Source organism: Epinephelus fuscoguttatus, linkage group LG15, assembly GCF_011397635.1.
Source record: "Epinephelus fuscoguttatus linkage group LG15, E.fuscoguttatus.final_Chr_v1".
In the NCBI taxonomy this organism is placed as follows: domain Eukaryota; kingdom Metazoa; phylum Chordata; class Actinopteri; order Perciformes; family Serranidae; genus Epinephelus; species Epinephelus fuscoguttatus.
In genome coordinates this window covers 20,739,936-20,763,875 of record NC_064766.1, presented here as the reverse complement: position 1 = coordinate 20,763,875, position 23,940 = coordinate 20,739,936, and the positions used below count along the sequence as shown (strand labels likewise).

The following is a 23,940-nucleotide window of genomic DNA, read 5'->3' as shown; positions in this document are numbered from 1 at the left end:
CTTCTGTCTCTGCGTGTTTAGAAAGTCAACCATGTCTTTATAGCTGTCCTCCTTGATTGCTGTAACTCCTTATGTTTTAGTATCATTCATCCTCCTCTATCAATCCCGTCTCCTAGATCAGAAAGCTCTTGTGTTGCTTTTAACGAGACTCAAAATGAGAGATATTACTCTGATTATTGCATCCCTCCACTGGCACCCTGCTAGCACCAGATCCTCTAACCAAAAGCTCTTCCCAGATTCAGGCTTCTTAGCAGCTGCCCCTCAAAAATCGAATTTCCTTCCTCTTCCATTTGATTATCTCTCTCCACACTTTTAAGATTAATCTTGAATTGTGTTTGTGTTAATGTGTCTCTCTATTTGTCCATCTTCTTTCTACCTCGGCATGGTTTTGAATTAATTTGGTTCCTTTCAAGAAGTCAGGTCTACCAGGGTGTGTGTCTGATGTCCGTGTGTGTCTAGCATTTGCGTCCGCGCACAGTCGGACGTATTTGGATAGCCTTTAATGTTGACGGACAGAAGAAAGAAATTCCAGCAAGTAACGAAGGAAAGGAGATTAAAGCGGGGGAAGATCAAGACAGACGTGAACAGAGGGACACTGATACACTGACACTGATACTCTCAGATGGGTTTATGTGAGTCTGCATGCGTGTAGGTGTCAGACACATGCAAATACACGCATGCAAGAAGTGTCAAAGCGCAGCCTTCAGAAATGTCAAATGTCAGATTCAGTTCAGAGAGAAATGTGTGCTTGACATGAACCGCTCCCCGAAAGAGTGCTTAGTTTTTCCTTCTCTGTTTGAACCAATGCTAAAAAAAAGCCCCTGCTAGGTCAGGAAGAGACGATACACTCTAGTAAATTTGTGTTTGTAGTCATCCATGTTGACATTCTAGTATTGTTAGGATTTTGAGAACTGATTGGGTTTTATGAGATGCAATAACTGTACTTTATGTGCCCGCAATGAGCTCTTGTTTGTTTTCTGAGACTGTATATTTAAAAGTGTGCGGAAAATGCTCCTACACCTCAGCTGAATTCAAAATTTAGCATAATCTCCTTTGACTTTGTACACAATTATTTCGATAATATATCTGTATTCAATCAAAACATATTAGCCAGTCAGCAACTAAGGGTGCTTTCACAACTGCCCTGTTTGGTTTGGTTCAATTGAACTCAAGTTTGTTTGTGGTGAGAACGTGTTCCGACCTTGATCTGAACCACCTGCAGTCACATTGTGCATTGTTTGGGTTAAACATGAGCATGTTACAGTCCTGGAGGATTATTAATGTGCACCTCCTCCTGTACTGCCTTAATATGCACATTCAACACATCCAATGCATCAAAACATTGTTTTCTAGTTGGAGCCGCGCCTCGTTTTCAAACTGTATGGTTTGACTAAAATGAAAAATCAGTCAGTAAAGTTAAAAGGATGTTCCTGTCCAACATAAACCAATATCTAGCCTATGTCTTGCGTGACAGGGACAATTGCGCAGCTGCAATTGGACTCTACTGTTAGGGACAGGAATCCAGATGGGGTTCCAAAATGTCTGATCCATCAGAATCATATGCCTCCAAGCTTATCAATTCCTTTTATGAGTGCTGGCATGTTTTTCTTATAGTTGTGCATTGAAAAACAATGACGTCAAACCACTCGGCTGTTAGAAACTTGCAACATGGAGTCATGGCGGAGAAAAAGAAATGTCCAAAGTGTGTCTTCATATCAAAAGAAGATGACAACAGTGCAGCTTGCAATGTCTGTAAAATGTCATTTCAAGTATAAGTGGAACACAAGCAATATGCTGAAACATCTGTCTCTGCAACATTGGCTTTAATTCCAGGAATGCCATGTATTCAACACTCTCGAGCACTTCTTCCTAACTAAACAGCACAGCCATTACAAGGGGTGAATGTCCTGTTACAGTGACATTAGCATCACACAGATTTTGTACATCTGTGTGACATAGATGCCTTTTTTTCTACTCTGTTTCAGCATTGTCTTGATATCATAAAACAGCTGCATTGATGTTGAAACTTGTTAAGGTCTACCGACACAGACAACTGGTAAGGAATCAGTAGGGGAAGAATCAGACCAATAAGCAGGATCAATAATGGCACTGGTATCAGTAAAATTTTGTCAGCTCCTGTCCACGTCTACTGTGTACAATCTGACTTCTTTTTGCAACCAGTGGAATCCCCCCCTGCTGGCCATTAAAAGGAATGCAGGTTTCTGGCACTTCCGCATTCACTTCACTTTTCAGACCTGGAGGCTGCGTCCACTTCTTTATACAGTCCATGGCTCACAGCATCATGACCCTGGAGTCTTCATACATTTAGCTACATCTGATTCAGGATACTGATTCATATTTGCAATGTGTGTGTGTGTGTGTGTGTGTGTGTGTGTGTGTGTGCCTGTGTGTGCGTGTGCTATAGCATTATGTGCCAACTACCACATCAGGGTGCCAGCTGGACAGTGGCAGTGAGACCTGTAGCTGTACTGCCAAAAACACAAATGCACATGCTTTAACACATGCACGCTTACATGCACACTCACACAGAGACACATGCTGGCATGCTAGTGTCGACTCCACTGCCAGTCATGCAGATTTGATATCATGTAATAGGGAGAACTGGCCAAATCATGCCAGAAACAGCATCCAGGGAAATGCGCACATGTTTGCATGGTCGGTAGAGCCGTACACAGCACAGTTTTACGGTGGCTGCCGTCCCTAAATTACTTGGAATAGATCAATTTCAGATTAACAGGATGATGTTAATCAACTTGTTATAATTAGTATGTGTGATGGAATTGAGACACAACTACAGGGTATCTGCTGGGCTTTAAATAAATATTGAGTTTCCTCATTAAAAACAAAAAAAATTGCACACTTGAAAGTTGAATTATTTTGATTGTTGTCGGTATGTTCAATTTTTTTTTTCTAGAGTTTCAGTGAGAACCATTAGACCAGGAGCAAACACTTCCAGTACTGCATGTTCCCAGGGTCCTGTGTTCCTCACCTCAATGTCCCCCTAACAAGAGGAAACCTTTCAAAGGGTGTCATGTTCTCAGCTGCCTTTTCTCCTACATCAAATGCATCTCCACATACTCTAGCATACAAAAAAAGAAGCCAAAATCTCCCGGTTTCGGCTGCTGCCATCGTGTACTGATGTCATGATTTAAAGCTAAAGTCTTAGCAGTGGTGATCTCTGCGGTATCGAGTTTCCGCTTGTACACTGGTTCGACCAATTGCTGGTAGTGCCTTTGACAGCGAGCACACTGACTGGCACACACAGCTGTCAATCATAATGTCAGACACCCTTTTTATAGCATCAAATAACTTATTAAAACCAAACATCAGTGTTTTAGAACTACCTAAAATGACAGACGCCATCTTTGGGGAAAAACGTATTCGATGTGTACTTTGAGGGGTTTTTTGGCCTATGTCTCATCTGCTCATATGGAGGGGGTGAGATTTAAGCTCTATACTGTAGCCAGTCTCCAGGAGGCGATCCAGATGTTTTGGCTTCACTTCTGGGGACATATCATGTCGTCCATCTTTATGATACAGTCTGTGTTATGACCTATAGTCAACTGATCTTATACTCTTTGAAACCTTAACCCTCAAATTTGTTGGCAAGACAGTTTTCTTGACTTTAGATATTGATGCAGTGGCTGAACAGATTTTTACCATTCAAGCTGCATTTGAAACATTTATCTCCCTTTGTTTTTCCGCCATTTGAAGTGCAAACCTAGCCATTACCAATCTCTAACTATGCTAGTTTATATGAAGAGACATGGGACCCTGGAAACATTAGGCCGACCCTGCTAAAGTAGCTAGAAAGCTCACCGTCTCTTAAAGAGGAAGTATCAAACTTTAGCAATAAATGTATTCAAACAAATGGATACTTTTTTAATTTGCTAATCCATCCATCCATTTTTCTGGGTCTATATCATAGACTGTGTAAATAATGGACGTAGCTACCATGATGTCACCCATTGGTTTGTGGACTGCCATTTCGAAGCCTGGAGTTTGGCATTTGGGCTGTTGCCATCTTGTTTTTTTGGAGTCAGAAGTGACCATACTTGGGCGAGAGGCTGCCGCTGTGGAGCGAGGGGTGTTTCTGACTGAGAAGCCAAGGACAATATCGGCAAACAGCCTATCAGTCAAAGCGGCCTGTGATTAATTATGCATGATTTTGGGCCTTAATAAAAATTAAATGCATGTGTTCTAAAAAAAAAAAAAAATAATAATAATAATCACCCCCTGTAAAGTTGTCACGAATGTTGAAATTAACTGTAGAAACCCAAACCATTTTTTTGTACCAGGCTGTAAACATGTTTAGTTCTGCTTAAGAGCTCGGCATTTTAATCAAGTTGCGACCTCCAGTGATGCAAAATAAAGCCATTGGGAAATGCCAAAAACTGCAGTTCCTCAAATGGCCACTTGAGGCTGACTCCAGAAACCAGTCACAGCCATGCAGGCCATATCGTCCCTGCTGGTTTTCTGTCATATAGTCATACTTTGGGGGGTATGACTATAATAAAAGAGGTGTGAAATTGCATTGTGGTATTAATAAGGTATTTAAAAGTCTATCATTTCAGTTTTTAACAAATAGGCAGTTTGATTATGCATTAATAAATGAAGTGATATTAAGGCAATGACACTGTTTATCATTAATGGTTCATGTGCTACATTGATACGGATTTCTCTGAATGTTCTCCTGGATGGCAGCTGTGATTCAGAGCAAATTAGAAACCTAACAGTTACAGTAACACTGCTGCAGAGTGCTGAAATAACACCTTTGTTTCCACTGCTGTTGTGTTGCCATGGAATCTGTATCTGTCACTCCCTTCGCTTTTTGTTTCCTTTGTTATCTCCCTCCGTGTCCTCAGCTGTTTCAATCCTCTCCTTTTCTGTTTTTGTCTGTTTATTCTCCCTCTGCTGTCCTTCTATCTCTCGAAAAGTGCCCTCCTTTCTTTCATGCTCTTTCCTTTTTTTCCTGTCTGATGTCGTCTTTGTCTCCCCTTCCACACATCCTGTTTCTTGTGCCGGGATACGATGTTGTTGTTACATGCCTTCTCCATCTGTTTCGTGCCCCCCTACTTGCAAACCTCTTCCGTCTCAGAACATAAACACGGTGGTGAACATACTGTGCACATGGATACGAGCCATTAAGTGCTTTTTGCTTTCCCTGTTTGGGTAATGATCCACAACACTGGTATTGAATAGAACATTGAGTAGTACTTCAGGAAATGCTGATAAACGTACTCTTACTTGATGTAAGAACCAGACCCCCTCTTTTTCTTTTTCAAGAATCCATACTGAAGTGTTTCATGCTATAATTAGGCGACATTCATCAGCTTGAAATTCACACTCATTAATGAAACTTCCTGTTACAGCTAGTTTGTCTACACACAGGTTGTTTGTCATACATAACACCAGAAAACAACTAATTCATGGCAAGGGTAGATGTGGTCTTTGATTTCACGTTAGAATAAGTTTCAGTGGAATTTTGATTGAAGTATTACACAAAAATCTGTAAAAATATTCGCTGTACTGTTGTTGAAAGACCACAGGAAGGTGAGAACAAATATCAGCCCAGTCATCACCAGTCCCCTTTCCCAAAGACTTAATAATCCGACTAGCTCTCAGTCTTTCTCATCATACTGCTGCTGGTTTTGCTTTGGTCCTACCTGGCTAATGTTGTCATCACTGTCTCTGTCGCTAATAGAAATGCAAAATAGCAGTAGCCGCTGGTTCTGGAAGTAATTTTCCCCACTTTAAATTTGCATTTGAACGTCTCCTTTTAATGATATCCTCAGTGTTTCTTAACATTGCAATACAGGAGTCTCCTGGATGGTTTAACAGTATTGTGGGTTTATTTCACGGCCATTTTCTGCGCTTTGTTTCTGAGGAATTCAATTTTTTGCATCAGTTTGATTTCTATTGCTGCGGAGGAGAAGAAGACAGAACTCAGAGCCGTGCCAGATTCATAATCCGAAAGTAAATTGATTCAAACTTCTGAATAAGTCGTGTTTCTAGAAAGCATAAGTTTTAGGTCCCATTTGCCGTTAGTGGCATATGCTGCAGAATTTTAAGCTTTATGAACAGATGTTTCTTAGGGAAATGCACTTTGGGAGTCGCGGTTGACTTCTCCCGTCACGTCTTTAATTACACGGTATTTTTTTAACACAGTTATTCCTTTTTTAATGAATAAATTGGGAGAGATTCATGCAATCCAAACTTCTGGGGCACTGTCTGTCTACCGAACATTGTCTATACAGAAAATGAACTGAAATAATCCTCTCGCTTTGCAGCTCTGTTTCTCTCTATTTCCTGTTGATTTGTGGGATGTGTATGCCATATTGTCTCTGTTGTTTGGCGTTACTTCTAACCATAAGTTGTTGCTACTTTGCAAGAAGCCTTTTGATTTCTATTTGTGTCCCTGCAAGACATAAATACAGTTTCAACACTTCTTCTTGTCAAGGTTATGTTATCATTCAGTCATTGACAAATTCAGCTGGGCCAAAATTTTCTCTGTTGTGCTCTCAAGGAAACTGCAGCCACGTTTATTTAATCCAAGAACCGACCGTTTTCAAATTATCCCTTTTCATAACGTTCATGTTTCCCTTTGTCATCCAGGTTTCATTTTCCGGCAACACGGCTTGTGACAACAAAGCTGTCAGTTCGCGGATGTTGCGGCGTTCATTCCAACCTTTTGTGCTTGTGCTGTTTGCGAGCTTTGAATACACCAGCGTTAACCCTTTATCTCCTCTTCTCCAGCCCACACTCGCTGGGTGTTAGCCTTAAATACACACCCACACAAACAGATGACTGGATGTTTTGCGTGTCGAGGAGATTCCTCGATACCATTAATCCCCCGATCCAGTAAATTCACACGAACACACACACACATACATGCAGAAACACATAGTTTCATGCCTGAAAACAGCCTCTTTCAGAGGATAGATCCACATTGAGGACTCTTGGCAGGAGGAGAGGGTGACAACATGAGGACAAAAAGAGAAAGAGATAAACAAAGTCAAATATATTGTCGAGGAGGAAGAAAAAATGCATTGTACACATAATTATTTGACTTTCTCTTTCCCTTCATTCTCGTCTCTCACACACATTTTCCTCCCTCTCATTCCCTCCTTCCATCAAATCTCCTTTTCTTCCCCTACCTCCATCTTTTTTCTCTCTTTCTCCCCTTGTCTGGAAGAATAGCAATTACAGTCCACAGTTGGTAGAGGCACTTGTAAATGATTGAAAGCAAGAGAAAGAGAGGAGAAAGGGAGAGTGGACGGGCTATTAAGATTCAAAGAGCTGAAAGTCTCTATTGTCACAGAGTCTGTGTCAGTAGGAGGCAGGAGGAGAGGAACAATTTCTCCCTCCCTCTTTTCTTCCTCTCCTTTCACTTTCTTTTCTCTCGTTTTTTTTTCTTTTCCCCCATTTATTCACTTTCTCTGACTCTCATTTCTCCCCTCATCCTGAAGCCAAAGAACCAAACCCAATTATAAACTCTCTGTGAAATCTGACCCTGGCACTGCTTCAGTTGTCACTTAAGTAACATGAAGGCTCAAAAAGTCTCAGGACGGGACTGCTGATTAACAACCAGCCTGTCGTGTACTCGTAGTTTATGTGGTCAGATGGCCTGAGCAGTGACACTGGTGACTCTGTGACTTTAGAGGAGAGAGAAAGTTGTTAAGTGTTTTCTTATTATTCAGATTTAATCCCAAGCAGGGACATGTGCAGGGAGATGTTTTGTTAGTGTTGATTTAGTACACAGTTTCTGTGTGTGAAGATGTAATAGTGGTGAGATATTTAAGATTTGATTGCAATCACTGAGCAAAGACATAATTTCAGTTCGTCTCTTGTTTGTTATGCACAGCACTGCTTTAGACAATGCAGGAAATACAGACTTTAACAAGATGTTGCCTTTTTTTCAGTGGGAAATGTAGCTTTATGTGTAGACTTGGCTAGAATTTTAAATCCTTTGCAGTAGGGTTGAGGGGAAAAAATCAATACAGCATAGTATTGTGATATTTTTGTGTGGCAGTATTGTATCATCACACAGTGTCAAGTATTGATTTTTTACATTATATAACTTATTAATATGACTTATTAATATGACAAATACAAACAACAAACAAAAACTTAAGGTCGCCTATTAGAGTAATATAATCAATTGCTTTGTCAGTCCACAAGATACATTTTGCTGCAAAAGAAAAATGACTAAAATCAGATGAAAAGACTGAAAACTTCTTATTAGATAAAACAGATGTTGAGAAAAGTTTTCCTGTAGGGGCATAATTTACATTTTAAAAAAAATCGCAAGTAGCGTGATAATATCGTATTGGATCTTTTGCACAGTAGTTGTAGATTTGATGACTCGTACTTGTAGTTGCGAATCACTTTAAAAGTAGTTACTATTAAAAGTGTACTCCACTGATGTAGCATTGCGTTTTTGTAACATTGTTGGACTCGTGACAGGCAAAAAGTATCATCTTTTTTTTTTTATTCCACGCATTCTTCTTTTTTTAAAAAAGCTTGGCACCTACATTACCCACAATGCAACATGACCATCGACAATTTAGTTTGAAATTCGGGCATGTTATGCTGTAATATTTTTTGTCCAGTTTCCTGTGGACTCACAAAAGGGTTTTATACAGATTTTTTCATATGTGTAGTCATGTTAAACTTAAATGTGTGAAATTGGTTCAGGTTCCCTTTAACATAGGACATTTGTGCAACTATTTTTTAAAAAATTACTATTTTAATCACTTCATCATCACCTCAAATAATTGTCAGTTTAGTCACGAACACTTAAGTCAAAGACAACTGTGTTTCCATTTGCGGTATTATATTTGGTGGTATGGCTCTGTTCTGGGGCCCTTCTACTTTTCCTGGGCCTACGCAGAAAGCCTCTTCCACGTGCCTGCATGGAAAACCTAAGGCAGAAAGAGCACACCTCTCTGCCCTTCCACGTGCCTGCAGAGAGAGCAAACCTCCCTGCCCTTCCATGCACCTACATGCAGGCCAGAGCAGTTTAAATGGGGCACCCTGAATGAGATTCGCCATTTGGTTGTATAGAAAGGAATCCTGTGATCTATCAGCTTCCAGCTTCCCTTCCATCAGTCAGCAGCTCCATCAGTTGATTTGGCTGTTTGAGATCAGCTGATCGTTTTCTGCCTTATCTCATGCTATGCTCAATTTGAATCTTAAAAAGGAGGGGATTTGCTTACTTTTTACAACATTGTACACTATAAATTGATTGCTTATTGGTTAACTGTAACTAAATATGCTATTTTAACAAACATTTTGGGCTCAAATAAAGTGTCATTTGTAGTAACTGTATTGATGATATAAATAAATAATAAACTGGAGGTAGTCCTCTGATATAACATTTTGTAAGAGTTGACATTCTGTAGTTGGAACAGATTGAAGTCAGTAATTGTTTTGCAGTAATTTAAAATTTCTCATTTGCCTGTGGAATTCTCTGGAACCACAAATTAGAGCTTTTCACTGATCCACAGTTGTGCACCCTATCCAAATTGGACGCATGGAAAACCTCCCTTAACCAGGGGAGTCTAAATTGTGAAATAAACAAGAGTCCCTGTCTGCAAAAGAGTTTAGGATTATTAGGCACATTCCAAAATGCAGTCGACCCAAATAGAGAGATAAGCAGCAGCATGAAGCTCCACCAGTTCATGTTCACTTCACAGTTCACACTCTCAGTCTCACCTCAAAAAACACATTTCTCTCCTGAAATGATTGACACACAGACTCGATATCTGCAGCAATAGAGTGTAGCCTGACCCAAAACAGATTAGACCAACTATAACTTGGACCTGGCCCCGCTTAAGTCTTGGGTCAAGCCTCCGTTACCAGTACCTGTTAAAACGTCTACACACGGATCCCACATTCAGAACCACTGGCCTGGTGGAGAGAGAGTGTGAGTGATAGGAAGGGAGGGAGAGGTGTGAATGTTGTCTTTAATATTTCAGTGATCTTTCAGCTTTGAATCATGTGGTGAGAAGGGCAGAACAAATCAAACAAACTGAGACAGGAAGAGAGTGAAACCGAAGCAATCACAATCTGAGAATGGATGCCACGTCACGCAAAAACCCTCAAAACCAACAAAACACTCGGATGCTCCCATTTTTCTCCCGTTTCTATTTCATGTTGTCAAGTTTGACCCGGGCTGAATCACACCCTCAAATAGGCTGAGTCGTTCTCTGTGTGTGTGTGTGTGTGTGTGTGTGTGTGTGTGTGTGTGTGTTTAGAGCGCTTCCAGCCTCAGGTATCCTCTCAGTGTGTTGTGTACATGTGCTACTAACCTAATAGCTCAGAGATTTGGTTCATTATTATTGTGGGGTTGAAGATTTGGTGCGTGTATACAGTATGTGTGTGTGTTTGTGTGTGTATATTTGTGTGTGCGGTGGTGTATATTTGCAGACAAAGCAGTGATGTATCCCCCAAAGTGCAGTGGGTGTCCCAGATAGAGCGATCAAGCAGCACGATTATAATGTATTACTGTAATATCACCACACAGATAAGCATTAGATATGTTGTGTGTGTGTGTGAGTGTGTGTGCGTGCGTGCATGCATGTGTGTTTGTGCGTGTGAGATAATTGCAGCACTATCACACACATTAGAAGTCTCATTTATCACTTCTTCCTCCACCAGCATTAGTTTAAACCCACATTCTCCCTTTTTTCTTACACGCCCACGTACATTTCCTCTCAGTCGCTCTTACGGTGCATGTACACACACACACACACACACACACACACACACACACACACATGCACACACTTTGCATTATTCATGTCCTCTGTGTCAGAGTAAAACAGGATGATGTCAGTGTTTACTTTAAAAGGTTTCTCTCCTCACGTCACCGGACTATTTGGAAGCTTTCTGACCTCTGCCTGTCACCGTCTTTTAAAATCAAAACAACAACAACACAAACGTGAGTCCATCATAAGCACTTCCTGTGCAGCTCATAAATTGGTTTTAAGTATTTGTTGCTCGACAAAATCTCAATCCTAGTGTTTCTTTCCTACAAGACAAAAGATTTGCGGGTCATCTGCCAAACAGCATTGTATTGATGAGGTGAGCTGGTGGTTAATGCAAAAGACAAACTTTGAGCAAGCAAAGTCATCAATGTGAATATGATGAGAAAAGTTATAGCACTTTTGGGAGTTATGTGCTGTAGCTATCTTGAGAAACAGTTTATCCATCCACCCAGCATTCATGTGCAGCATCTCTGCTAATTGCCTGACAAAGTCATGGTCAACAACACTCCTGGGAATCACTGCACCTGGCTGCTTTTCTTACTTAGAAAAAGTTCCAGCACAGAACTCTTTATAAAACCACAAATAGTTGTATCAACATTTCTGATTGTGTATGAACTAAACAAACAAGATATGTGTAATTTAGTGTGCTTTTGAACAGAGCCAATCAAGCTCTTTGTGCTAAGCTGAGCCCTTGGCTTTAGCACCACACTGAACACAAAGACACAAGAGTGGTGTCAGTCTTATCATCTGAACTTTTTGCAAGAAAATAAATAAAGTGTATTCACCCAAATGTTGAAATATTTCTTTAAACGGTTGATATTTGGAGGTAACTCTCAAGCACTGAAGATCACAGCTCTTCAACAGCAATTAAATGCCTCAACCAATGCAAAGCATTTTAGCATTTTGTGGCCTCTAATGGTGTGTTTAGACCAAACACAGGTGAATTTTTGACTTGTGCACTTGCGAAATTACGTCTGTTTGAGTGCCAGCTGTGCTAACAGTTGTACTATCTATCTTGAGAAGGCAACTAATGCTAATGTTAGTGCTAACTGGGTTTGTAGTAAACCAATAGTTGGGATCAAGTGAAAGATAGATACTTTCAGAGCTAACCATGTAGTTCTATGGCTTCCCTCGCTATTCTCATAGCTCTCTCCTTTATTGTTCTGTCTCTGCACAGTACTGATGTCAAGTCATAGACTTTTAGGTAGACAGTGACAGTAAGTCTGTCCTCCGTTCCTGATTGTCTGTGACTTCAGCCAATAGCGGGGTTACCGTGGTCATGGAAAATCTGGAAGAGTCACAGAATTTCAAATTCTTGTTTTCCACACCTAAGAAAGTTCTGGAATCAGTAAAGTCCTTGAACGTTTTAAAAAAAGTCACAGAATTTGGTTGTGTGTTGTTACAATAATCTTCCGTGGATAACCTTCCATGTACTGTAACGTAGTGGCAAATTTATTTTCTGTAGCTGTTACATAATGTAGCTCTAATATGTGTCAATCCATTTCTCTTTCCATATATGTCATTTAGCTAGAATAACATTTAAATGGAGTCTGAATCTGATATGTTTAAATTAGAGGAAAATAATGGTTTGACTTAACATGTAGGATTTTGAATCCCAAAGTTTCCATACCCATTTTTGAGATAGAGACATGTTGGCATTGCACCTTGTGAATAGTCACAGAAATGTTATCATAGATCCTTGAAAAGTTAGGGAAAACTTTGAAATTATGTCCATGAAGATATGTGGGGATTCTGGGAAAGGCTCTCACAACATGGTATCATGCAGATTTTTTGCTGAAATTGAAACATTTCTACTTGCGTGGATGTGTACTTGCATCTATTTGCTTTGCCCAGCGTGAATTTGCACATATCTATGTCTTTGTGTTGAAATTAACTCTGCATTCGGTCTGAATTTAACTTACCGCAACCTTAACTCTGCATGGTTATCGATTTATTTCAGATTTGGGCTATGAGTGTTTTTAGTGCAGTCATGTTGCTGCACAGTTGTTCAGACAGAAGCCAATTTTCAACCCTCAGCACTAAATACAGCACTCAGAAAACCCAGTGTTTTACACAGTGCAGCTGCACACTGATATTATAGTGAGGGAGCCCTGTATGCCGCAGAGACACAGTGCACTAAAAACACACAATGCTCTCAATCCCTTGTACTGGATCTACAACTTGCCCTAAATAACACATGATACAGGTCTCTTAATTGGGTTCTTTGTTTAAATTCAAAGTATATATTTAATATAAGACTTTTAAAGAAGACGTTACTGCACTTTTTAGCGGGTACTGAAAGGTAACTGCATTAATTATCTAAATTTTAGTGTCAAACAGCAACAGCACAACTTAAGATCTAAAAATAGCATCTTTATTTGCTTGTATTTTCTGTAAGTGTCTTTTTTTTGCTGTTTGAGCACTAACTAACATTATACTGGGACACGATGCAAACACTGTGTTCCACTTATGGTCTCATTAGTGTGAGAGAGGAAAAGGAAAAAATAAACATGGGTGCAGGGAAAGGATGGAGGGTGACGGGTAGAAGTGTTTGGGGGGAATGCTGTCGGGACTATTTGCATTCAGCTCTTGTGGGTATGATAAAGAGGTGTGTTATGAACATGTAACCTTGTTGGCATCGATCATGCTGCTCGCCTGGGCAGCGTTGATTGGAGGAGACCTTTCAACACAACACTCATATGTCAATGCTAAGTGGATTATTAAGTCATGGACCTATGTAGGCCTGTCTGTCTCCTCTCTGCAATGCATACTGTGTACTGATACACAGATCATGCAGCGAAACACATACATTATCTATACTTTTGATCAGTGGAAACATAATCATTTATCTGGTAGTTGTAATCATCTGAATGTCTTAAAGAATAGTCTGGTTAAAAGAAAAGATTAGATAAACCTGTATTGATTCCCAAATGGGAAATTCAGGTGCTGCAGTCAGCAGATTTATTGTCAACAAATCCCGTTAAAGGACCAAAACCAGTTCAGCCCTCAACACCTTCCTTATCTATAGCACTTAAGGCAACAGCATCCTTAAAAGAAGTTCTTGTTGAATCATCAAACAGTGTCTGAAACATGTCACAGCAGTTGTTGTAACTATCTGAAACTGCCAATACAACAAGCACACCCTCTTCAAGCCACAAAAGAATTTGGTGTCTTAGTCAGGTGCGCTGATGTTATGCTGAGTGAACTCATTTCCTATTTCAGCACAGTAACATCAGTAACAACTACTTAAATACTTAAAAACTCATAATAATCTGTTCAACTGTAGAAAGTAAGTCAGCATCAGCATTTTTACAGTGAGGGTTTGAACGTCTCTATAAAGCTCTTTTTCATTCTTCACAGAACGACTTCAGTCGCTTTTTGTACGTAGAACCGAGTGCAGCGCCGCAAACCCTTTTCCCAATTTTAACGATTATCAAACGTCTCTCCTCTCTAAGAAGACAGGCTTTTCCCTTGTCTTTAAATGTTTCATTCATAACAGGTAGAAGTACTTCAGCCTTCTTTAGAAGTGGTCCAACAACTCTACCTACGCCAGTTTGTTTCAAGTACCACAGCCTGCAGCGCTAAGCACATTCATTGCTAGTGAAGATGTACATCTTTAAAAGCAGGCGAGGAATATACACTGTCTTTTCTATGTTTTTTTTAAGGCTGACTAATTTCAGTTATACAGCTGGGCATTATGGTTTCCAGGAAATGCTACTCAAAGAGGAGTGCATTTGTTGGGGACTATTTTCAGTCGTAGATGGATACAAATATTCATGTGTGGTAGTGTGTATTTACTACAGCAGAATTACGCATGCCATATTGACTGGAAATATAATGCAATGTCCATTGCTTATTTGTAATGAAGAAACATGTTGCTCAGTGCAACACTGTGGCTCTTTGATATGTTTTTAATCATTTTGGACAACAGTGGAGGTCTATGGAACAGAAGAATAAGGCGTATTGCGCTCTAGATACACAGACAACAATGGAGATCAGTTAACTACTGGTTTTAGTCTTAATATGTGGCATTTGTAGTATCAGTGTTTGCTTAGAAGCAGGGCAAAACATCCATCCATCCATTCCTTTTCAACCACTAATCCAAAGCCATGCCGTGGGGGGCAGCAGGCTGAGCAAAGTATTCCGGACGCCCTTCTCCCCAGCAACGCTTTCCAGCTCTTCCTGGGGGATCCCAAGGTGTTCCCAGGCCAGATGAGATATATAATCCCTCCAGCGTGTTGTGGGTCTGCCCCAGGGCCTCCTACCAGTTGGACATGCCTGGAACACCCATAACAGGAGGCACACAGGAGGCATCCTGATCAGATACTTGAACCACCTCAACTGACCCCTTTCGATGCAAAGGAGCAGCGGCTCTACTCTGAGCTCCCACCGGATGTCCAAGCTCCTTCCCGAACTGTAAGGCTGAGCCCAGCCACCCTTCGAACGAAACTCATTTTGGCTGCTTGTAGCCCCAACCTCATTCTTTTGGTCACTACCCAGAGCTCATGACCATAGGTGAGGGTTAGGACATAGATGGACCAGTAAACCAAAAGCTTTGCCTTCTGGCTCAGCTCCCTCTTCACCACGACAGTCTGGCTCAGCTCCCTCTTCACCACGACAGTCTGGCTGAGCTCCCGCATCACTGCAGATACCATGCTAAACCGCAGATCAATCTCACACTCCATTCTATCCTCACTTGTGAACAAGAACCCAAGATACTTGAACTCCCTTGTTTGGGGCAGCAACTCACGCCCAATCCACCGGTTTCCAGCAGAGACCCATGGCCTCGGATTCAGAGGTGTTGACACTCATCCCAACCGCTTCTCACTTGGCTGCAAACTGCCCCAGTGCATGCTGGAGGACACGGATAGATAAACATCATATGATGTGTTTTTTCCTTTAACACAAGAGACTTTGATATTACCTAATGAGTTGTGGGTCTAACACTGAAACTGAAGAAAAAAACATGCACTAATGAGTGACATTTCGCCAAAGAAGAAGTGCTTAAAGCCCGGTTTGTTAAAATGCAGGTTATGGTTGTAGGACTTCGGTTGGACCCCAGACAGCAAAGCTCGCTCGTATATTTTAATGATCTTGGCTCTCTAAACGAGGGGCTGTATTCATTGTGCGGCCCAGAGATTTAAAGCCAACCCTTCTTTTTAAAATTAGTCTGAGCCCGCAATCTCTTGCACACAAGACTAGATTGCATTTGATCCGTCAGTACTCAAAGGAGCGATGGATAGATTTGTAGTGATATAACATATGGTGTGGCTTCATCACTGAGCAGCGTAATTACCTTTCGTGTTGTGTTTACACTGACTGACTTCAAAGTCTTTGTTTATTTTGTAGGAATATATGTTTTCCAAATCCTGTGCATCTTATTAAATGCTGTATTATGCAAAGCATATCCCTTGAAACCATTATTTCTGCACATATTGCTTTGATACACGTACAGTACTGCTTTGAAGCTAAAAGCTCTCTCTCTCCTCTGTCCCTCACTCCCTACATCCCTTGCTCCCTCTCTTGCTTTCTACCTCATCTGTTTTCCACTTTACCCTCTGCCTTCTCTGTTATCCTCTTCATCTCACTAACTCTTCCCTCTCTCTTGTTTCCTCAGTCGGGCGTTTGTTGATCGAGTTCAGCTCCCAGATGACGATGGAACGAGTGCAGAAAGAAAACCCCAACGTGACGGAAGGAGGCCGCTACACGCCTCCTGACTGTCGGCCACGATGGAAGGTCTGTTTATACTTCTCTCTGTTTTAAAGGGACAGTTCACCCCAAAATCAAAAGCACATATTTTTGCTCTTAGGGTTCTTTCATCCCTGTTCTGTTTGGTTCAGTTCAATCGACTCAAGTTCGTTTGCCCACTAAGTGCATTTTGTTTGGGCAGGTGTGAACACAGCAATTGCAGTCAGGTGCACACCAGATCAACCAGACTGAGACCTTCTTGAAGAGGTGGTCTCAGTCAGGTTCCACACAAACTTTGGTGTGGTTTGTTTGTGGTGAGAACGTGTTCTGACCTTGATTGGATTGCACTGTTTTCTTTGTACCGAAGTTTACCTACCAACTGTATCACTGTGCAGAAGGAAGCGTGCATCTATTGCTACCTCACCTAGCACCACTGAGCTAACTCCGTAACAGCTTAGCAGAGGAGGACGTCATTAATGTTTACATCTTGCGCTGTCATGAGCACCAGCCTCTCATCCATGAGTAGATGCACTCTTCCTTCTGCGTGGTGATACAGTTGGCAGGTGTAATTTGGCAAAAAGAAAATGGGAAGAGAGAAGGAAAAAAGTACGCACTCTCACACATTTTATACAAGTTATGCATGATAACAATTTTAATGTTTGTAGGAAGTCAAAATTATGAGACTATTAGTTAAATTTTGAGTCAGTTCTTCAAAATTATGACTTAGTAAGTCAGAGTTATGAGATAGTTAATTAAAAACATGAAATAGTCATTTAAAATTATAAAAGTAAGTAAGTAAAAGGTATAAAATAGTAAAATGCTGATTTAGTCAGCTTTAAGTTTAAGTAACTGGCTGCTTTCATCTTACTATCTCATGTTTAGTCACAAGTGGTCTTATAATTCATATTTTTCATTTTAATTTGATATATGTTTCTTTTTCCTGGCAGAAATGCAGCTTTTTGTCATAGTACTGGATCGAAGAAAAGCCAACCAGAAGTTCAGTCATTAGTCATACTTAGTCATAGTCAAACACAGTATAGTCCATTAAAGTGTTTTAAGTATTTCTCCTCCTCATCATACTTCACTGAGGTCAGGGTGACACTATAAGTAATGAAGATAACACCAATCACCTGCCACAATGCCTAACTATACAGAAACCAAGGTCAGTTTGCTGTCAGTCTTCATCTGAGTGCAAAATTACCATGAACTTACATGGTAAATTACAGCTCAACCTTGGACTGTTTGGACAGCTGAGAACGACTCACTTAAAGCACGGAGATGGAGGACGGCCTCAAATCTGTCTCAAATCTGCGATGCCATTGAGAGCTCCTTCCTTGAGCTGCTTCATTCATAATGAATGAGAACCAACTTTATGTACGCTGTGACATTAACCTGGGGGATTTTCTACGGAAATGATTTTCTGCTGCAGAACAGTTCACCGTGGGATGAAGCAAAGCTCATTTATGCATAATTACTCAAACAAACACTCTGCGGAGATGTGAAAGAGAAAGACTGTTTCATAATCTTTGTCCCTGTCAGCAGAAGAGTTTCAGATAATGCACCATGACTGTTTATACTTGTTCTTTGTTTTCTTTACCTGCATTGATTTAATTATGCATTTGAATAGTTCTCCAACTGATAGAAATTATAGTTAATGTTCCAGCTGCAGTAGTGAAAGAAGTGTTTGCATAATTAATTTCAGTAACGGCGTCAATACCACAGGACAAAAATTCAACATTAATAGTAAAGGTCCTGCATTTAAAAGAATCTATCATTATTATTGATGTATTATTTTTGCAAGCAGAAGGTGGAGCTAATTTGAACTACTTCATATACCAACCCAATCACCAGAATAAATGTTGATGTTATATGTTTCTGCAAACCATGGATATATTACATTTTTACCTTACTAGTGGGATAGTCCATACACATTGAGTACAGCATATCATACCATCACTTAGTCATACCAAAAATTAGAAAAAAAACAACAACATTGGGCCACAGGGGGAGCCACAGCGATTGGTTGCATTTAAGCCATTTTTAAGCATTTTTCTGTTGTTATAGCGCCACCCAGTTGCCATTTAGAGTTAAATTTCTCCAGTCACCTTGAGGCGTCCTGTTCTACATATCTACCAAGTTTAATAAAAATCGATATGGCGGTTAGGCCTAGATAAGAAATTAGCTCTCTAGCGCTCCCATTTTGTTTTATGGGGTCAGTAATGGAGGAGTCCCCTCAGATTATGCGCGGTCATATGCCTACAAAGTTGCGTGGTGATCGATGAAACCCTTGAGATGTTATACACCTTTATGTGATGAGCCACGCCCTCCGCAATATTCATTGCCTTATAGAAGCTCAGTTTTAGTAAGTTTTCCAACTTTTGCCAAGAGGGAACTTTAGATATTGGTCCCTAGATTATTTTCACCGAGTTTCATGCAGATCGGTCAAACTTCCTAGGAAGAGATCTATTTTAAGTGTTTTTCAAAAAAATTCAAAACGGCGCAAAATCTATATCACCGGAAGTTGTTGAGGCAAATTTGTTCCTCATGAGGAGAGGCATCTCTGTGCAAAGTTTCATGTCTCTACCACATACGGGGCATGAGATATGCCCATTCAAAGTTTGAAATTTCAATTGGTTGCTATAGCGCCCCCCTTTGGCCAACTGATGTAATATTGCTTCATTTGCATCCTCCCATGACCCTCTACCACTGTGCCAAATTTCACATGGATTGACCAAGTCAGTGAGGAGAAAAACGTGGAACAGGCACACCCATTGACACACAGACAGAGTTTTCGTCATTAGATAGTAAGATATGTTGAAATTTAGTTTCTTTACGTTTCAACAACACTGTGGTTAACGTGTGGTTATGTTTAGGCACAAAAAACACTTACTGTTATGGTGAAGAAAAGATAATGTTTTGGCTTTATATAACTATACAGTGGTGGAAAAAAGTTTTCGGACACCCTTAAAATTTTACACAATCTCAAATATTATCATGAAATATTTGTGGAAAAATCTTTTTTGTGTTTCAAAAGGTGTGGCTGCATTAGACAGATACAAACAAATACAAATTATATTTTTTTGTTTATTGTTTACAAGAAAAACTAACAAAACTAAATTCTTGACAGTTTCAATATGTCAGTTCTCAACATTGTCGGTATCAAAGTCAACAAATAACAGAGACACTGTTGAGGGGTAATCTTGTCCCATTCTTCTTGAATTACTGCTTTTAATTCTTCTAAATTCTTTGGTTTATGCTTTGAAACAGACCTTTTGATAATCCACCACAGATTTTCAATGGGGCTCATGTCCGGGGATTGAGCTGGCCACTCTAAGACCTGGATACTGTGCTCCTGCAGCCAAGTTCTACTGGCCTTGGATGTGTGGCAAGGGGCATTATCTTGTTGAAACATCCAGTTTTTACCTCGACGGAACAGTTAAAGCGCAGAAGGGAGCATGTGGGTTTTGAGAATGGTACAATACTTGGTAGAGTTCAATGTGCCATCACAGACAGTGAGATGACCAACACCAGCAGCACTCATGCATCCCCAAACCATGATACTGCCTCCACCATGCTTGACAGTAGGTACTGTACATGCTGGAGATAATGCTTCGCCTGGCCTTCTGCGTACCCTCACATTAGTAGGAGGAAGATAAAGCTGGAAACTGGACTCATCCAACCACAGAATCTTCCTCCAATTCCTGGCTGTCCAGTTCTTGTGTGCCTGGGCCCAACGACGCCGGGCTAACCTCTGTCTCTCATTGATCAGGGGCTTCTTGATAGCCTTGTAGGATCTTAAGCCATGATCTAAAAGTCGGCCACGTACAGTGCGGGTGGAACACTGGACACCAGTTTGGTTTGACCACTGCTGCTGAAGCTCCTGTGATGTCATTCTGCGGTTTTGCCTGCACATGCGGATCAGGATGCGGTCATTTCTTGCTGAAGAAACCCTTGGACGCCCAGATCTTGATTTGTCTTCCAAGCTGTTGGTTCGTCTGTATTTCTGCAGAGTGTATCCAACTGCTGAAGGACTGCATCTGCACTTCCTGGCTATCTGGCGGCAGCTGTACCCTTCCTGGCTGAGAATCTTTATCTTCATGCGTGTTTCCTGTGTTAGGTTCCTTGTTTTAGCCATTTTTGTGTCTGAAGAACTTTCAAATGTGCTGGCTTTATGTAGACACGAAGCTTGGCAACAAAAATTGTGTCTTGTAATAAAAAGAACGACCTTCATCACTGGTACCAAAATGACCCAGTACTCAAAATTTCTTATGTATTTTTATGGAACCAATCAATTTTAAGTTTTTAATGGCTTTTTTAGAATTTATTTAGTATTTTGGCTGTGACTGTACTAAAAGAAATTGCACTTGAAGACCTAAGAGTGATTCTTAATGCACTATTTCACAAATGCATGGGGTGTCCGAAAACTTTTTTCCACCACTGTATATATGTATCTATGTTATTATAAATGTACAAATTAAATATATCCCGGGCTGGGCTGCATATACTTTTAGTAGTTTAATCTTAAATAACGTAATGGAGTAAAAAGCACAATATTTCCCTCTGAAATGTTGCAAAGTAGAAGTATACAGCTTCATAAAATGGAAATACTTCTGTAAAGTACCAGTACCTCAACATTGTATCTAAGTATACTTAAGTAAATGTACCCAGTTACTTTGCACGGCTGTCCTGTTTGATACAAACAAATAACCAACAGAAACTGTCCCTGTTGTTCAGGTGGCCATCATCATCCCATTCCGTCACAGAGAAAACCACCTAAAGTACTGGCTCCACTACCTCCACCCTATCCTCAGAAGGCAGAAGATTGACTACGGCATCTACATCATCAACCAGGTAGGCCGGTTTGTTCAAGTTCTGTTTTTTGTGGTTGCGGTCTCGAGGTCGAGCTTCAACAAAATTGACACCTCAGTGCAAATACGGGAGAGATTCTCTTGTTAAGGATTCATGAGTGTTCATGTCATCAAGGCTGTTATATGATTTCACAGTTGGTCGTGTGTGTGGGTGCAATGAAATACTTAATATTCGATATTACACCATATCCATTGAATCTGGGTTTAATTCATAGACTGTAAAAAATAATGGACATAGCCACTGTGACATCACCCATTGGTTTCGATGCCTCAAGTTTGGCACTTTAGCCGTCATCATCTTGGATTTTTGGAGCCAGAAGTGACTCCAGGTTACCATAAATGGAACTGTAGAGGAGTGAGGGCTGGATCTGACTCAGAGACCGTGTTGACGTCCCAAAGACAGTCTGTCACTCGGTGACAGCCACAGTGAGTTGAAAAAAAAAAAAAAATACCTGTACAGTTGTCATGAACGTGGAAAGAAGCTTTAGACGAGACCAAAACTGTTTTATGTACCGGGGTGTAAACATGTTTATTTCTGCTGTAAAGCTGGGTATTTTAACATGGGGGTGTAGGAGATTGACTTGCTTCTGGAGCCAGCCTCATGTGGCCATTCAAGGAACTGCAGTTTTTGGCACTTCCACATTGGCTTCATTTTTCAGCCCCATATGTTGTCGATAGGTTTAAGTACATTGAACTTTGGTCTCTGGCTGATGCCAAATACTTCTTTATGCTTAACCACCAAGTTGGATAGGCTTAATTGGAGCTTTCAGAAAAAGCTGTAGTGGAAGTTGACATGAATGCAATTTAGAAGTCGGAAACTCATAATTACAAACACTTGAGTAAGACACAAATGCAGCAATTATATATCTGTGTCTCTGAGTTGATGACAGCCAAATAGAGAATGGAAGTGATAATGTGGGCCTGCAAATATAAGCCTATTACTCAACCTTACATAATTGATTCATTTTTAATAAACATTTTTCCAGAGGTCAAGGTGACATATACAAATCACCAGTTAATCACAGATCAACAGTCCCAAACGTGAAGTTTTTGAATGATATAAAACTGAGAAATGTTGGTGTTTGAAAAGCTGAGATCTGTGAACTTGGGCATTTTAATTTGATAAATGACATTACCACTTAATCATTGAAACTTTCTGGCAATTGACTAATCAATTGACTGCCTAACTCTACTAAGATCTCAGCTTCAGTTGACAGAGAATTTGAAACTGTTTAATCACCTCCAAACCTCTGTGTTACAGGTCAGGTAAAAGGCTGCAGGATATCTTGTTGCAAACTTAAATCACTATATGACAAGAGTTAGACCTGAAATAAATCTATCAGCTCATGTTAAGTTCTAAGCTTTGCCACCAGGTATTTTAATTCATTAATATGGTGGAAAAAGTCTATTACTTAGCACAAGTCAATTTGCAGGTGCATAAACCCCTAAAGGCTGCACTCCCCCTTCTCTCATCATCTCTGACTGCTTTTCATTGACTGTTTCGTCTTCTGACAAAAACCCATCTGCAGTGAAAATCAGCAACATATTTACTTTCATTGCTCTCAGTTCAGCCGAAGCACAAGGAGCTTGATTTTCTAAGCAAAGTTGTTGAGAGTGTGTGTGAGGCTTTCACGCTGTGTTGGGTGAGACTTCTTCTTCTTCTACATTATGTGTAATGAGCTCTCCTTTCTGCCCTTTCTCTCCCCTGTGGGCCTCGCGCAACGCCTTAATCACTCCCCCTGTGGAACAGACCTTTGGTTCCGCCTGCCCTGCTGCGCCCCGCACTTGATATGGCGATGTTCCAGTGTCTTACTCTCTCGCTTTTACACTTTTGCACACACACACACACACACACACACACACACACACACACACACACACACACATGTTTTCTGTGAGCTCGTCAAATGTAAAGCTGTTAGGGAGGGTAAGGTTTGTGTAGGGCTGTTAGAGAAGGTGCAAGTTCTTCAACTTAACCCTCACTTTCCTTTCACTTTCCTCTAAGAATGGGCTTCGCTCAGCTCTCAATGAAATTTCCATCATCGCTACAACACACCATGTGGTTTTAATCTGACATAAGACTGGTGTTGTTTTCATTGGTTCATGCTCTGAACCTCTGTGAAGGTTCTACAAAAGTCAAAACGGTAAGAACCTCTATAAACTAACATCAAAATGCACATTAAAGTAACTTGTATCAAAATATCTAAGTGCTCAAAATAATTAAGCACTGCAGTCAACTAAAACCAAGCAAATTAAAGGTCTACTATGCAGAAGTTCTCGATTACTGTTTGGGAACATGCTTGCCAGTGAAAGTCAAGATGAAAGCCAACCCCAGATTCACCCTTGTTTTGGAAGCTGTGTCCGCTTGGCGTATCGCCTCGCTATATTTGCCTGTTTTTGGCGCTGTGTCCACGATTTTTTAAGCTTCCTCTTGGATGCACGCTTATGGTCTGGCACCTGGTTGCTTTTTTCATAAAGTCTGGACCTCACCTGCACGCTGTGCCCAGAAACTTCCCTTAAATAGCAAAACAGGAAGACAATAAGAAAGTACAGGTAGTGGGCAGGGTCTCGGGAGATAAATACTCAATTAA

The 23,940-nt window shown here is 40.6% G+C and overlaps 1 protein-coding gene across 1 annotated transcript in view; it reads left to right on the top strand.

The window, feature by feature from the left end:
- The window catches only part of b4galt2 (UDP-Gal:betaGlcNAc beta 1,4- galactosyltransferase, polypeptide 2), a 265,209-nt gene that overhangs the window by 108,142 nt on the left and 133,127 nt on the right, over positions 1-23,940 (top strand). Inside the window, exons 3-4 of the mRNA XM_049598316.1 lie at positions 16,411-16,529; positions 21,216-21,332. Of these exons, the coding sequence (XP_049454273.1) occupies positions 16,411-16,529; positions 21,216-21,332 (236 nt within the window). The remainder of the gene's footprint in view (positions 1-16,410; positions 16,530-21,215; positions 21,333-23,940) is intronic.